General features: G+C 40.5%; 1 protein-coding gene across 4 annotated transcripts in view; it reads right to left on the reverse strand.

The window, feature by feature from the left end:
- Positions 1-2,727: 2,727 nt before the first annotated feature.
- The window catches only part of MORC1 (MORC family CW-type zinc finger 1), a 164,368-nt gene continuing 149,165 nt past the window's right edge, over positions 2,728-17,930 (reverse strand). For 3 of the 4 annotated variants that reach the window (XM_042956947.1, XM_042956948.1, XM_042956949.1), the window contains 3 exons: positions 14,502-14,589; positions 12,701-12,754; positions 6,006-6,370 (listed from right to left, as the gene is read on the reverse strand). In XM_042956947.1, coding sequence (XP_042812881.1) covers positions 6,011-6,370; positions 12,701-12,754; positions 14,502-14,589 — 502 coding nt within the window. In that variant the 3' untranslated portion in view covers positions 6,006-6,010. Of the gene's footprint in view, positions 3,473-6,005; positions 6,371-12,700; positions 12,755-14,501; positions 14,590-17,930 lie in introns of those variants that run through there. The other variant, XM_042956950.1, reaches the window with a different exon arrangement.

Below are 17,930 nucleotides of genomic sequence, written 5' to 3' on the forward strand. Positions count from 1 at the left end.
AAAGGGACATGTTGAGCTGTGTCTTCTGGCATTTTCTCTTCTTTACTTTGAGACAGCGTGTATGCAGGCATGCTCACACAGCCAGGGAGAGGCAAAGAGAGAGGGAGGGAGAGAATCCCAAGTAGGCTCCACGCTGGCAGCACAGAGTCCCATGCAGGGCTCTATCTCATGGACCGTGAGATCATGACCTGAGCCGAAATCAAGAGTCGGATGCTCAACACACTGAGCCACCCAGGCACCTCATCTTTTTCTTTTTTTTCTGTTTCTGTATTTTCTGTCTTTCAAATCCGCTTCTACCCAGGCCCTCTGCCTGCTAACTTTGTCCCACTCCAGTTCCCAAGCTAATCTTGTCTGAGTCAAGCCCCAGTTGCACAGGAATTGAAAACTGAGCAAATGAGCATAAGAACCGTCTCCATGGTCCAGTAATGGAAAGGAACTGCCCTGTGTGATCCTCAAGCCATCTTGCTGCCAACCATACGTAGGAGTAACAGAATTACATTCTTTCCACCTAGGGTCATTTGGTCCCAAGCATGGTTATCCCCTCCTAACCTCACTCCATTTTTCCCCCAATTCTCATATTGACTCAGTTCCTAAGTCCAGTTTCTCTCTTAAGTTACTATTCCTTAGTCCTAACTTATTACCTATTCAAAACCCCAGGTTCCCCAAGGACTGGAGCCTTTGGGGCCTTGACAGGAAACGGGGGTAGCTAGGGTATATATGATTAATTTTGTTTCACACATACCAAGGTAGACTTTAAGTAGAAAAAAATTTGAACCCATAATTACAGTTAAATAACATGTGTTCAGTAAGGTTATCGAAATTTGGAACACCTTCACTTATAAGTATTACTTGAAACCATTAGAGTAGGTGAGATTTCTTAGGCAGAGTAAAAAGAAAGAAGATGAGATAATAGGACTCGGTCCTGGTAGGAAATAGGAGGAGGGTCCTGCTACAATCTTCCAAAGCCAGTCTCTGGGGAAGTCCCTGTGCAGTCTCTAATGGTTTGCCAGGATGCTCAGAGGCATTGACTTCTTATCACCATTAACAGTTATTAATCACCAATTTTTAGTTAAAAAAAAAAAAGAATGGCTACCGATGATGCAAGAGGAAGGTAATGAAAGTTTTCAAGGGGCCAAGAAAATCCCCTGTGGAAGGAAAATTTTGGATAAATCAAGAATACAAGGACCTGAGATCTGGAAACTGTTTCTTCATGTAAATTATGCTTTTCAAAAAATCTGCATAATGATTACTTGCTGATACAGAAAAAAACGTTTAAAGCTATTCCAGGGGCGCCTGGGTGGCGCAGTCGGTTAAGCGTCCGACTTCAGCCAGGTCACGATCTCGCCGTCCGTGAGTTCGAGCCCCGCGTCGGGCTCTGGGCTGATGGCTTGGAGCCTGTTTCCGATTCTGTGTCTCCCTCTCTCTCTGCCCCTCCCCCGTTCATGCACTGTCTCTCTCTGTCCCAAAAATAAATTAAAAACGTTGAAAAAAAAAAATTAAAAAAAAAAAAAAACTATTCCAAATACTATAAGAATTCTTATATTGGATACAATATTGATATCCCAAACTCAGGAATCCTGCTACATAAAACATTAACTAGTTATAAGATAATGGGGAAAAGTCTTCATTTATAAAAGGTCAAAGAATAAATCTAAATTACAATAAATTTAACTAGAATGTGCTGGACATATTTGAAGAAAAATTTTAAATGCTAATACAGGGTACCAATAAAGACTTGAACATACAAAAAGGCATATTTTGGTTTGGGGTAGAAAGACTTGATATTTGAAAAAGGCAATTCTACCTTAATCTATCATACCACCATACGCCAAACAAAATGCAAATAAAGTTCGAGGGGAGGGGTGGGTGTTGACTAAAAAAGCTAATTCTAAGTCTGGATAAGAATTAAACATGCAAAGATACAAAAGAAAATTCTCAAATATAAAATTATTGACTATCCCTACCAAAACAACTTGGGTCCAATGTGAGAAAAGATGGAACAATCAATGAAAAATAATAGACATTTTTTACAGAACTTGGCCCAAATACAAATAGGAATTTGACATGCAGTAAAGGTGGCAGTGCAGATCAATGGGGAAGAGACTGATTTTTCAATTAACAGTTTGAGGACAATACTGTATCTATCTGGAAACACACACAGTTGGATTTTTAACTTACTCCTTTCACCAAAATAAATTCTAGATAAATCAAATATTTAATAATATAATGACTAAAATCACTATAACAAGGAATTTCTTTCTACTTTCAGCATTTGAATGTCTTCTCTAAATAGGACTACAAAACCAGAGGGCTGGGGGGCTCTGTCAGTTGAGAGTCTGAGTCTTGATTTCAGGTCAAGTCATGATCTCACAGTTCACGGGTATGAGGCCCATGTCAAACAGGGAGAACAGCAAGGAGCCTGCTTGGGATTCTCTCTCTCCCTCTCTCTCTCTCTCTCTCTCTCTCTCTCTCTCTGCCCCTCCCCCACTCACACTCTCTCCCTCTTCTCTCTCTCTCTCAAAAAAATAAACTTAAAAAAAAAAAAAAGAAAGACAAGGATGGAGCGGAGACCTTCCACCATATTCCATCTCACATGGTCTGAATTTTGCATTATGTGTATGTACATAAAATTAAAATTATACAATTCCACAAATATTAAATGTTTTATTGCTTTTGTCCAAAGTTGTAGACATATCTAAATTTAAAAAAATAATCAGTTATCAAGGAAAATGTGAAAACACAATTTACACATGTATATGTTCACATTATAGTTAGAAGATTTGCACTTTTACTCCAACTCAACAATAGAATTATCATATAAACAATATATTAAAGTTTCTGAGGATTTATATTTTCTGCATTACTGAGTAATGGCTATAGTGGAGACAGGGCATGTGGTCTTTCCTTTTCAACACAAGTTTTAAGTTTAACTGTAGTCCTTTGTACACTGATTTTGAAAACCACTGTTTTCTAGTTTTTGTAGTCATTTAAGTGAAACAAAATGTTTAAAACAAAACAAAAACAAAGTCATTTAAGTGAAAACAAAATTTAGCCTAACTGACATTTCCATCTTTCTTACTAGCTCACATGGGAATGGGAGAACTCTAGAAATAGTTTCTGAAATAACAGAAAGAGTTAGGGAACAGGGCTGCAAATATGTAAATTGTAAATCAGTCTCCATTTCTAAAGCACACAATTTTCTTACAGTTAAACAGGGCAAACCATACAATAATGAGTACAAAGGGAAATATTGTTTGAAAAGAATCTTCCTTTTTCTTACTGGCATTTTTTAAAAGGGCATATCTTTTCTCACATTTAATTTTGAGAAGTACTTTCAGTGTTTTTCTAAAGGGAGACTGTGTCCTGTATCTGTAGTTACTTTATTCAAAGCATTCTGAACAAGGGGATTATCTTCTTTAAGCAAAGCTTCTAAATAACTGTCAATCTGCTCCAGGTCTCCTGCTGGACCGCCCTGGAAAAGAGAATCAACAATCATGGCAGGTGAAGACGCTACAGGGATTATGCTTGTAATCTGGGTGGCCTCTGAGCAGCCTTCCCTGCGATTCATGTAGCAAGAAACCCACATCACACTGGAATAATGCTTTTAATCTCTTAAAATGTTTTTGCATTTCATCTCATTTTATGCGCACAAGTGGTTAGGAACTTGAATCATTTTTTTCTTCTTTAGTGGAGGTAAATTCAACCGGCTTTCCTTCTATTGAATTATTTGTCATATTCCTAAAGCCACCCTGCTTCCACCTCATCTTCCTCTGTTATAGGCTCTCATCTCCCGTTTTAAAAGTTCATGAATCTGAACAGATGAGTAGGTGAATTCTGACTTCTCTGTCGCTCCTCTTTCCCTCCACCATCCTTCCCCGCAGCCCCCGGCTTGTGCCCTCATGGGTCGCCTTTCTGTTCTTCCCCCACTTCTCTGTCTGGGTAATTTCACACTCTCCTTCCCTGGGCTGCTTAATCCATGAACAGCCCGACAAATGCTGCCTCTGTACTGACTTAAATCTCACTCCCTCAAGAGCACCCATGGGTTCAACCTGCTCTCCAGCTGAGCTGGTTGGATAAGAGAATTCTTAGAAAGGACCTTTCAGAGACGTTTCCAGTTTTAGGACTGTTCCCAGTGAGTGTGTGGCACCACCATCCCAGCTTCTCCATCTCTCACCTGGTTCTATTAACCTGCTTGTGCATGGTTCCCTCTGCCTTAGGCCTCTGAAGAGTACTGAGGCCCAGCTTTGTGACTGGGGTCCTGTCCCTACAGACAAGCATACATGATATTCATGTTCCCCTAGATTTTCAGATATTCACTGGCCCTGAGGGATGCCCTGTGTCACCCTTCTGACACTGATGGCCCTCAGTCCATCTAATCCTTTGTTCTCTGCCTGGCAAAGCACACTTCCTTCTAGGACTTCAGGTTGGTTCTGTCCCCAGCCTCTTCAAGTACCTGCTCTGTCTATCCACTTTGGATGGATGTCCATCTATCTCCTCTCTTGTCTTCGCTCTGTGCCAGTGAGGTGGCTCTGGCATTCAGAGGCCGTGAAAATAGAAATTTCAAGTCAGGGATGAGAGTAAAATATATTTGGGCAGGAGCCCTTTGAGTACCTCTCCAATGATACTAGATGAAGCATGTCATATGCTCACTCTGCAGGCTAAAGCCCTTCCCCTCCTTACCAAACTTTGTGAATCGAGCCAATTAAATTCATACAATTACTCTGGCTGCTGTGCGGTAGCCTAGGGGTTTGGCATAGAAGGAAAAGTTAATCATTATTCTTTCATTTTTTTCCCTAGCTACACATAGATTTGCTATTATGAAAACCAATAATTTTTATGAACTTTTGTTGATAGTAGTATCGCGCTTTTATTATATAGAATTTCTTTGGTGTCTCTAGTGTTTTGTAGTAAAACAACAATCATCGCTGAAACCGTCCCATGGTGGCGGGCTCCGTACCAGACTTTTCACACATAAAAACTTTTGCCGCCTTTTGCAGCGAAAAGAACCAAAAGGAGCTGTACTCGAATCCCACTCTTCCGTAATAAATGAACTCAAATAATGACTTTGGTAGTACCGTCGATAGAAGCACAGAGAAAATTACCATATGTGGAAACAGCATTAAGCATCCTTTTTTATTTCAACACGGAAATATTTCAGCTGTTGCCTAGACCACCCAAGGTAGAGGGAGGGTGGTATATTTTTTGGCTATGTACTCAACTTAAGCAAAAAAGATTTTCTGAGTTTCATTTTGTATTTAATATAAGAGAAATCCCAAATAACCCAAAGGACATATATTTTGTGAAAGAGGAACAGATTCACCTTGAAATGTTCATAGCCGACTGAAACCCAGGCAGCCTGGCTTCAAAGCCCAGGCTCATCACGTATACCATACTGATGAGTGCCAGTTTCCTGGTCTCTCCCCCACCCCCTTCCTGGACGAAGTAACCCTCCACTCCTCAGTCAGGGCTCTCTCGGGGCATTCAGCTCCTGCTCTCACGCCTTACGTGGCCTAGGAGGGCCCCGTCTCCTGTCCCAGACTCAGGACCTGTGTCTGAATACAAAATTCCACATGCTTCTTAGACTCTCTGTTGATTTCTCAATTTATTTCTAGCAGCTGCAGAAAGACTTTTCAACCACGGCTACATACTTTTTATTTTATGTGTTCTATCCAGCATTTCTATATGCTGTAGAAATAAGATGGGCTTTTCCTCGTTAGCTCAACCCATCATAGCAGCCCTGTTCATTATGTGTTCATATATCCAAACAAGATGCACATCATACCCCTACAGTGTTTCCTGAAGTCTCTAACCTCTCCTCAAAGATTAGAAGAGTCTATTTTTATTTATGTACTGGGATGAGAATTATAACATTTTGTTGTTTAATAAAATGAGAAAAAAATTCCTAATGGAAATATACTATTGAGGAGACAGGGTGACCAAACTACACCAACAGCACAAGCAAAGGTTCTAATTTTTGTAAGAGAAAAAATAGCAGACCTCATGTATACTTTCAAAATTCATTTATGTACAATTTCAATATCCTTACATGGAGAATAAGGGCTGGGTTAAATGACTCGTCCAAAGCCAATAAGTGGATGACAATGTCAGAGGAGGAAGCTGGCTGAATGCTCTTTCCACAAGGTATATTCCTACTACTCAAAATTGCATTACCTACCAGCTGAAGTTTCTGCAACAATATTGCCAGTTTTACCCGAAGATTATTCAGTTTGTCTTCAGTAAGTTTTCTTTTTGCTTCACATTGTCCCAGAGATATTTCATTAACCACTCCTCTTGTATTTGCTTCGTAGATAATGGACTGTATTTTTCTCTTTAGTTCTCTTTCATATTGGACCATGTAAACATGCTGGATCTGGGAATGTTTTCAAAAACAGTTTTAGTATATTTTTAAAGTATTACTTTCCCTCCTCGTATCAGCAAGCGATTTCATATTCCAATTCTGCACATATGTACCAAGTGTCAACTCTATACCTGTGCACTACAGGTGCTCGAAATTTAAGACATGGTGATACCCTTAAGGAACCTGCAATCTGACAGAAGAGGAAGAGAGACAGTATGTGTAATATTCCAGTAACTATAAGGATGAGAAAAGCACAGTAACTATAAGGATGAGAAAAGGATGAGTGAGCTTGGAGATCCTTGCTTGGGAATGGAAAAAGAACTCAGTAATGGCGAACCTGTCCTCCCACCAGTGATACCAGATTGTGCAAGGCACAAAGGGGGCAGTTGATGGTGCCTATGACCCTCTCTCCACAGCAGCAGTAGCTCACAGGCAATGACAGAATGGCTGGCTACTCGGGGCTTTCCTGGCAGATGTCGTGTTATTTATAACTCAAGTCTGTAACATCTGAAAAGCACAGAAGCTACAGTAAGAGGAATTCCTGTTCTGTCACTCTCTTCGTGTCCCTTATCTGGAAGCAGAATACGGTCATATACTTACGCATATGACCCTTGCTAACTCGAGAGTCTTGGATGCTTTCCAAGGGTTCATGCTGTGACTGAGACACTCACAGGGTAGAAAAGGTAATGGAGAGGCCAAATGCTCCAATTTCAAAATGACATTAATTGCTTGTATCAACACTTGGAGAGGGCCAGGGGATATTCTGAGAAAAGAGATACAGAGCAAATCCTGGTTCGATACACATTTCAATGTTTCTGTAATAAGGAGTGTTCTGTGTTCAGATATGACTGGGATACCAGAAAAACTGTAAGGTAGCTTCATTTGTCTTCTGGGTCTACCCTTGCCCTTCCCCTCTCCCCGACACTCACTAATACCTGCTGGCCCTTCCCAGACACTGTCCACATCAGCATCTTTAAGCACTCATTGCCCTCATGTATTTCTCCCTTTTCGATAAAATCCTTTAAACAAACAAACCATACCCCCCTAAATATTTTGAATTCCACTTAAAATTCACTAACCATCTCCTAAATTCAAGGCATGGAATTTTGTTATAGGTGATATAAAGATATATAAGGTCCAGCCTTTGCCTTCAAGAAGCTTCCAGTCTATAGAATGAGATAACACAAGTGTGCAAAAAATGTGTCTTATGGGAAAAGATGCACTGTGCTGCTAGTGAGGCACAGATATTATTAGAGTTGAGAGGAGGGTACAGATTCCCCATTAAATTAAAGATCATTGAAGTCCTGACTTAAAATGCTTGACATGGATTAATATCAATAACTTACCCTCCAATTATTTATGCTTTGCATTTGCTATTAATCAAGAGTATTTGGGAACAGGGACCCATTTTAGAGTCTTAAACTGCCTGGACACTTGAGTGAGGGCACCAAGAATTAACAAGATGCTGAAATCCTTGATCTGGCTCTACCTATTCTTACCTTACTTACTGAGTTGCAGGCCTCATTCTTCCAGGAATATACCAACCTCATTCCTGCCTCAGGCCCTTCGCCTTTCCTGCTTTCTCTTTCCATTTGTTCAGCCCTAACCTACACAACGCTCATTCTTTGCCCTTCAGGTCTGCGCTGGCTCAGGTATTCCTTGCTCACGGCATCTGAAATAGGCTGTCCCTTCCCCAACATGCACTGTCACTGTCTATCCCCAGGCCCTGTACAATTATTGTATGGAATATCACATGTTTATTTATTTACAAGTTTAGTATCTATCATTATGTGATGCTACATTATGCTCTGTTCATTACCTGTCTTTACTCAAGAATGTAACCTCAATGTAAAAAAAAAAAAAAATTGGTTTTATTGACCTCTGTGTTTCCCATGCCTGCCACACGTCACTAAATAGTGGGGAGTTAGGAGAGCAGATGTACAACATTCACAGCAAGAGAATTTTAAGCACGCAGACCAATCCTGTCCTGAAACCCAGGCTACATTCTGAGATCTTGGAAGGGAACCTACTTTTGAACATCCTCAATTCAACCTACAGGAAGTTGATGATTTACAAGGCAATAACCACCTCCTCCAGAAAGCTTCATAGATGTTTTTTTTGTGGAGGCTTTAGTCCAACCCAGGGAGTGACATCTCCCATGGCCTGAAGGAAGAGTAGGGTAAATAATTCAGCTCAGCCGGAATAAGAAGGACAGGGTCACAGATAGTTCAGATGTTACCAGTCACTCAGGGCTCTTAGTGTTCAAAATTCTAGAACTTCACAGTATTTGCCATTCTGAAAAATGGCCAGGGAATACTTTTTAATAAAAGCAACAGTAGTAATAATAATAATAATAATGATAATAATAGGATAAAATTAAAAAGAAATCTGAAAACAACGGTATTGCTTATCAGCAATGAAAAGGAACATACTATTGATAACGCTCGATGTGAAGGGCATTATGCCAAGTGAATAAAGCCAATCAGAAAGTGACACGTGCTATACGATTCCATTTCTACAGCATTACTGAAATGACAAAATTACAGAGATGGAAAACAGATGCGTGGTTGCCTGGAATTGAGGTGCTTATCTGTGCACAGTGTGACTATAAAGGATGGCACACGGAGATGTGTGGTGGTGGGAGTTCTGGATCCTGATTTTGGTGGTGGTTACACAAGCTTACACATATGATAAAATGAGACACATATTTCACTAATGTAAATTTTGTAGTTTTGATGTTCTACCACAATTATATAATTCCATAAGACCTAAGCATTAGGAAAAAATTGAAAGGTATATGACATCTCTCTCTTATTTTATAATTTCCTATGTATCCATAATTACTTAAAAAATAAAAAGTTCATAACAACACTTTTGGTTTTTTTTAATGTTTATTTTTGAGAGAGAGACAGACACAGCATGAGCAGGGGAGGGGCAGAGAGAGAGGGAGACACAGAATCCAAAGCAGGTTCCAGGCTCTAAGTTGTCAGCACAGAGCCCCACGTGGGACTCGAACTCATGAGCTATGAGATCATGATCTGAGCTGAAGTCGGAGGCTTAACAAACTGAGCCACCCAGGCACCCCCAGACAACACTGTTAAATACAGCATGACAAGGAATGTTTATATAGCACACTACATTCAAAGTCATATTTTGTCTCTCAAAGTTCACAATTTTGTAACCAAGCAAACTATATTTCCTTCAAACACTACCAACCAGTTTTCTGATTTAGTCTTCTGCTTTTCTCAGGCTAACATCTCTAGAAGGTTTCTATAAAAGGTAGCAATTTTGAGAACTTTCAAAGTCAATGTAAAAGGACTTCTGGTTGCATTAACATTTTAATTAAGATGAGTAGAGAATTGTAACAAGATGAGAAGCTTAGTTCTGCTGGCTAAACCTACTCTTGTAGAGGTATTTGAGGAGGATCAAAAATGGAATTCTTTTCGAACTCCTTTAATTCAGAACAGAATTAGGATTTGAAAGAAAGGATATGCAACTGAGAGTTTAATTTTCTGCCTTGAATTTAAAAAGTCCGAGTTCTAGCAGCTCTGGAGCCCCAGAATCCTAAGAAGTTAAGGCAGTCCTACAAGATCTACAGATTTTGTACTCTACATATAAGTATATGCATGTGAGCCTTTATGTGGTCAGGCACTACAGCAGAAACAATCAACTTTGACTCAGTGCACAAATGGTAATAAGGTCTAGATGCATTCAAAAGTACTGAGTGAATGCAACAGGATATAGAATTTGATAAGAGAGAATTGTAACTTTAAGGATTCTATAATCTACTAAAGGAGAAAATAAAATACAAGAAACAACTACAATACAAGGCAGAAAATTTAACTAACGCTAAAATGGTTTTAAGTTTCTCTCAGAATACAGAAAGTCACATGGACAGACTGAGGAAGGCTTGAAGTGGAAGGCAGCATTGACCAGACTCCACATAGGGTGGACAGGATTTCAAGAGGCCAACTGTGGACTGGGAGAGTAGACAAGTATGTCGTGGGGGACAGCACAGGGAAAGGCTAAGAGGCAGGCCAGTCTAGTGGAATGGAGCAATTCCATTTTGTATGGGGCAGATGGTTTGTGAGAGGAAAGAATAAAAGATGGTGGCTCAGGTCAGGTCACATACGACCACCTGTGTGGTCATAAACAATCTCTTACTATTAGCAGTTATGGAAACCAGGGCATGGTGACCAAAGACATTTGTGACTTATCAAGGGTCCTCCTGTGCTTTGTTGAAGCTATCTTTACTAAAAGTATGCAGCGTAAGCCAAGTTGCATAGATCTGTCCTCTACATCGATTTCAAAACATGATTTTAATAATTTTTATAACCATCCACCTAAAACTACCAATTATTAATAAAATCCTCATGACCAAGCAGTTTCATATTGGAGAAGTCATGATTCCAATTGTGCTATATTTTGCTTGCAACATCTCTGTTTCAACAGGAAGTCATGGGGTCCTGACTGTTTAGCTTCCTTTGATCCTTTGAATTCCACTTGCCCTAAACACAAAGAGAATTCTACTCATCAGCTCTGCTAACACTGTTCCCGTGTATAAATAATTATTCAGTGTGGCCTCCAAAACCCAACAACAACCTGGCTCTATTACTGATCCTATAGACATTGGAAAAATGCCATTTTGTATTACATACATTATGTATGTAAAGGACATACATAAGCCTAGATAAATTAAGATGTGTGACACCCTAATTCTTAGCAAATTTCTAAGTTTCATGGTGTGAAGTATTTAAATCAGAATTCCCTAACCAGCAAATTAAGATCTATGGAAGATCCAGGAGCCTTACTGGTAACTCTTCAAGCTGGCTGCCACAGGTTTACGGTTGGGACAGTTCCTGATGGGACACTGAACAACCTGCCCACCACACCCTCCCCTTTTCATTGTCAGCAGCACCCCCATATGTGTCTCATCATGCAGTGTCAAGCTCTCTAGTAAGTAAACAATAATTCTTTTATACCAAAAGGCTGAGACACTGTGGTACGCCTATTACAAGTAACACGTGCAAACTCTGTCACAGGATGAAGTCTGGGTCAGAAGATGGAAGAAAGTGATGCAGAGAGTGAGCTTTGGGTGGGATGAATCTGGGTTCCTGAATCTGCTACTTATTTGCATCATGACATTGGAATATTGTCTTTCTGACTCTCTAGTTTCTCATTACTAACATTAAGACAGTGGCACCGACCTCCCAGTGTTGAGAGAGTTAGATGAGGGAATGGCTATTAAAGGACTAGTTCGGTGCCTGGCTCTACTGTCTCTTGATCAACTGAAGTTTTTACCTTCACTGATGAAAATAATACTAGTGCTCGAACAGGATCAGAAACATTTTGAGTGAAAACTTTGTCTTGTAATCTAGTTAGGAAATGCTGACAAGTATGTCTTGAGGCTGAAAAGCGTTCAGTTACTCCTTTTAAACAAACATTATTCAGAAAATAACCTCACTCTTCAATTGAACAATAACGGGAACCTTCATTTCCAGCTGTTTAATCACAGTCCAGTAGGCACTCAGTCAGAGACATCAGAGGCAAGTATGTCCACAAGAGTGTTATATTTAGGCCCATCCTACACTTCAAATGCTTTGTGATACAGCCTTTCTAAGAAGGAATCTGGCTTAGGTTCTAATTTTCATTGCAAGTTTGTCTGGTTACATGTCTTTAGGAACTTACTTCACAATTCGATTTCATTTATAAAACAAGAAAATCCAAATCCACTTCATTCCCTACAAAAGAGGTGAGGCGATGCCTCCGTTTCTGTGCACTTCATACAATTCCAGGGGGAGCCGTGTACCTCCTGGTCTTTATAGGCTCGCATGCGATTATGACAGTTTTCCAGAAGATGGCTGTGAGCATAAGTACTTGTACTAGGATTAATTATTTTTATAACTACTTTTATAATGTAAAAACCATAAACTTAAAAAGCTGTCAATAGGATACCAAAAAACAAAACAAAACAAAAAAACCCCAGAGATAGCAAGTTGTCCAAAATAATTAAAAACTTTAATCTACAAATGATTTCTGGTTTAGTCCAGTGTTTCGAGGATTTCATCTATTTCTTAAAGACACAGGATGTCATCATGTTTTCTGTTCAAAATATAGACCTACTCTAAGTTCATAAGTTTTATGCTGTGGAAACGTTTGCATTTTAAAATTCAAAAAGATGTTGCTTTGTGACATCTGATATGCTACACATTAATCTTATTCTTGATAAGAGAATGCAAATTTGATTTCCTTCCAAATCTAACATTTGGAAATGTATATTATTTCTCCTTTGGAATATGGGATCATTTAGAATATAAATAACTACATTGAAAAAAAGCTTACCTGGCTGAAGCCCATTCTCAGCTTTTTGTTTGTCTGCTCTGGGCACTGCTCCAGCTGTTTGGTGAATGATAACAGAACAGGATATTAACTTTTGGAGGATGAGCTGTCTACAACAGAGTTATAACATGCAAGTATCTAGTACTAAAAAGCATCAAAGCCTAGAACTGGCCAACATTGGTACTGTGGGTCTTTTAAGGCTGGGTCTAATTAAATTAATTAACTAAAGTATACCTCACCTTATCCAAAAAAAGATTAAGGCAGTTTACATAATTAATAAACAACATGGTTAAAAAATTGCAATAGAAAAAAAAAGAAAGTGAAGGAAAAGCAAATGACAAATACTAAGTACTCAAGACGGATGTCAAGAAGGCAGTTGGAGTATGGGTTTCTTGAATGGGAATACCACAGAAATAGACTGGGGAGTCACTATGGTGGGGCAATACTCAAAGTCACAGACTCGTTGAGGTCACCTAGAAACAGGACTTCACAGACAGAAGATAGTGGCCCAGAAATGGGCCCTCAGGTGTGCCAACATTTAGAAACCAGAGAAGGAGTTCAGTTGCCAGCAGAAAAGACGGGAGGGAGAAAAGCAAGAAAACGAGAAGTGTGTTGTCATGGAAGTTACACAAAGAAAGTGCTTCCAGAAGGAAAAAGTGGGGGTGCCTGGGTGGCTCAGTCAGTTGAGCTTCCAACTTCAGCTCAGGTCATGATCTCACGGTTCGTGAGTTCGAGCCCCGTGTCGGGCTCTGTGCTGACAGCTCAGAGCTGCTTCGGATTCTGTGTCTCCCTCTCTGCCTCTCCCCCGCTCACTCTCTGTCTCTCTCAAAAAAAATAAACATTAAAAAAATTTTTAAAAAAAGGAAGAAGGAAAAAGTAGTCAACTGGGTTGAAGGTCTCCAAGAGGTCAGATAAGAAGTGACTATTGCATTTGGTCACTGGTGGCCTCACAAGACAGTCCAGTGAAGTAGTAGGGGCAAGGATGAAGTGAGGAGATAGAAGGCGAGGAAGCAGAAACAATAATTACAGATTAGAAAAGTAAGGGGTTTTCCCCAGGATTAGATTAAGGCATATGGCCCCTCTGTCAAATTAATCATTTGGTGTTCTTTTCACTAATAGCCATTCTATGTACATCCATCCCTTCCACAAGCAATGCTGAGCACGAAGGTGGAGAAGCCATCCCCCACCCTCCTGTACCCCAAGGTCCCTCTCCACTCCAGTGAGCAGCTTCTGGCGGCCTCAGGCCTGCACACCTCACTCAGCTTCACCACAGCCTGCAGTGACTTAGCAGCCTGGGGACAAACTATTGTGAGCTCAGGCAGCAGAACAAAGTTTTCCTTCTAATCATAATATGGCACCGTCCCTCAAAGGAGATTTGGTAAATACAGATTTTATTCATCTTTCCTTCTGATGTGTGACTGATTCTAATAAGACTAGTGCTCTGGACACCTGACATGACTGACCTACCCAATCCTCACTCAGCCCCTCATAAAAGGTGGCTGAAGAAAGGTATCCAAGGGATAGAAACTAGTTTTGGTGTCATGGAGGGAAGGCAGAAACCATGTCATTTCTTTTCATTTCTGCAACTTTCTCTGTGCTCAGTCTGTAAGACCTTCCCAAAGTTTATCTGAACCTCGGCACACTGGTTTTAAATGCAGTTTTCATTCGGAGTCATCCATTTGGTATAAAGATCCCCATCCTCGTTCACGTAATCCATTCTAGGTGAAGACACAATGTGTCTTCAATGAAGATTAAGTTTAGGCTATTCTGTCACTCCCTCAAAGTTCCAATAAAGCCAGTTTACCTCAAAACTTGCCATGAGTTCCTCCACAGATGTGTAGCCAAATTCTGATGGTAGCCGATGCTCAGAAAAAAAGTACAGAAGAATCTCCCTAGGAATAGGAGCACAGCAGCGATGGTGATATACCAGGAAGAGTGATGCAGCACTCACCTGTCAGAACTGGGTATCTCCCGGGTGTTAAACATCTCGGCAAAGATGAACATTCATGCCCACCAAATGGTTTTACCACTGTCATCAAAGTCTTCCTCAAAAAGCACAGACTGGGGAAAGGGAGGCGGGTGTGCCTATAAAAGGGCAACAGGAGGAATCCTCATGGTGATGAACTGTTCTGTATTTGTGTCAATGCCAAGATTCTGTGATAGTGTTACCACTGAGAGAAACTAGGTAAAGGGCACAAGGGATCTCTCTGTATTATTTCTCACAACTGCATGTAAACCTACACTTATCTTAAAATTAAAAGTTAATTTAAAAAATATAGGTAGAGGGGCACCTGGGTGGCTCAGTCGGTTGAGCATAGGACTTCAGCGCAGGTCATGATCTCACAGTTCCTGACTTTGAGACCCGCTCAGCATGGAGCCCTCTTTGGATCGTCTGACCCACCCCCTGCCCTTCCCCTGCTTTCTTGCTCTCTCTTTCTCAAAAATAAACAAAATTTTAAATTTTTTTAAAAAAAATTAAAAATTACTGAAAAAGTAAGAAAGAGAAACAGAGAAAGTAGAAGGAAAGAAAAAGAAGGAAGGAAAGAGAAAGGAAGGAAGGAAAGAGAAAGGAAGGAAGGAAAGGAGGGGGGAGGGAGAGAGAGAGAGAGAGAGAGAAAGGCAGAAAACAAGCATGATCTCACAATGCCCATCCATAATCAAGCAGCCCGGGAACGCCCTGCACCTACTTGAGTGTTCTCAAGAGAACTCAAGTTCTAAGAAAACTTAGCATTGCAAAATACCTGGAGGAAAGACATTGTCTAGTGACTTTTTTTTCCCTAAGAAAACCAAAGAACTTAACTCTCCAGAGTAATTCCTTTTATCCAGGGATCCACAGATACACGGATACTCTTAGGAATCCTATGTGAACCCTGATCTTTCCAGTGATTGGCCATTGTTCTGACAGGTGCTTCATTTTGCCAAGAGGCAGTAGCGCCCCGCCCTTGTAGTGTGACAGGTTTTTTAGGATTAATCACCTAGATGACACATATTTCATTCCTGGGAGAATATGAAATCTAGAAATTTATAGCTACTATATCTTAAAGGTGTATAAGAGTGTTTTTATGTTGAAGGGTTCTAAGAACCTCAGGTAAATTACCCAAGGGACTTACAAAACTTTTCAATTGTGAAATAATAGGGCACACAAAAGGTAAAATAGCTGTTTCCCACATAATTTACATTCCTAGTGTTTTAAGTGTATTATTGGTTTTAATACTCATTTATAGTTTTAAAGAGATTCAATCCAAAACATTAAAAATCCTCAGCATGGCACAACATCAGATATAACACACAAACACACACTACCCTCAGAATGATTCCAGGTATGTGAGAGGAGCAGAAATCAGACGGCATGGAAAGAAAAGCTGTAACTAGAGTCCCGAGGAAAGAGGACTTGTGGTCACTTTTATGGCTAGTTTGGTGGGGCAGAAGGGGTGAGGTCTTTTACACAAGCCACTCCTCTCTCTCCCTAAATCCAGCCTCCCATTTCTCCAACACAGGGTTCAAGCCTCTCCTGAGCAACAGTCCTTCTCATGTGGTTATACATTTTTTTGGGTTTAGATTTAGAGCAAATCAGCCAATCTTCTAAGGAGGTACCTCCAGAGAAACAAATATTACATGCTGGCGGCATCTGGTTGGGACTGAGAGAGCGCTGAAGGGGCAGGTCGGGGAGACCAAAAGTTCTGGATTAGTTCTGAATTATTCTCAACCTGTGGAATTTCTACATCAGAACTCACACCAAACATCATCTATAGTCTAAATAATTTCTCACAAATACATACTATTATTTCTAAAGATAGACAGACATTATTTTAAAATAAAACATAACTTTGTTTGAAAGTTTTACAGCTTTTGCCGTGTCGTATTTTCTCAAGACACTCAAGGTCATTAACCCCATAGGTAGTCCCTGAACCCCGCTACAACATAGCTTTTTCCCAGTAGCACCTGACAGAGCCTGGCATTGTGCCCCCATGCTGGGAACCCACACATTCTTATTACACGGAAGTCAGGCTGGTGGGTGGTACAGACAGCGAGAAATGCTGGGATGGGAAAGCGAATACACCACCATGGGCACTGTGACAGGGGCCCACACCATCATGGGGAGCCCTAAAGGAGGAGGAGGAGTTAGCTGGCTGTGGGTCAGGAGGGCAGCGGAATGTGAAGGAAGTATTCTAGGCCAACTGCACTACGTGCTGGGGACAAGTATTTTCTGGCAATATTGAGCCCCCTGGCCACATTCAACCACTCTTTATAAAGTGCTAGAAAGGTGTTCAGTGCTACTATATGTTTTATAGTATATATAACCTCATGTAATCTTCATGGAAACTCTTTGGTTGAGGAATTATTCTTACCTTGAGCCGCTATGGTTTCCTGATTACTACGGACCCACCCCCACCACAGGCCCTAGTAGGTCCCCTGCACTTTCCTTTGTCTCTAACCCTCTAGGACCTCTGGTTTCTGCCTTTTACTCTCTCCTCCACAGAGCTGCTGATAATTAGCTTTTCCCTTGGGGATTCTGTCCCACAAAACTGATGAGACAGAGGACAAAGTATACAGGTCCTGCAGTCTCCAAGCACAAACACACAGACCTTTTCCTTTTTCTGAAAGATAAATTCGGAAAAAAACTGTCATATGCTGTTAGAAAACTGTAAGATACTAAAAATCACAGAAGAGGAGTCTGAATGCAGTTACGAACTCTTAAAAAATTCCTTCATTTATTGTCTTGAGTCCCTTTCTTCAGTGATTTTCCTTGATGATATCTTCTTTTGTATCTTATCAAACCTCTCTCCACTCACAAACTTCAGGTGTCCTTTAGGACGGTCATAGTGATTCTCTAATCCATGAAAGGTCCTTCAAGGACATATGCCAGCACAAAACTCTAGGAATAAATTGGTGTCTGTTCACTAGTATCCACTTAATCAGGTGGGCACTGTGCATTCTGGGAGATTCATGGGTCAAGTCCGCCTTTTCAACAGGACTCTTGTCCCACCAGAAACAGCCCTTCTTCCCTTAGAGCATTTACTCACAATTCTACCCCCCAGGCTTGACAATAAAATCAGAAAATGTCTTTGTTTAACTCTATCTCTCTTCTCAAGAATTTAAGAAGCAAATATCCTAAAGATCTTCTAGAACTGTTACTTGCATCCAGGACCATAGGAGGTCCTTCGCTATGATGCCCATCTCACTGAATTCCTATCAAATCCATATCCGTATCTGCAAGCTTGAATTGGAAGTT

The sequence above is a fragment of the Panthera tigris genome, chromosome C2 (assembly GCF_018350195.1).
Source record: "Panthera tigris isolate Pti1 chromosome C2, P.tigris_Pti1_mat1.1, whole genome shotgun sequence".
Classification (NCBI taxonomy): Eukaryota; Metazoa; Chordata; class Mammalia; order Carnivora; family Felidae; genus Panthera; species Panthera tigris.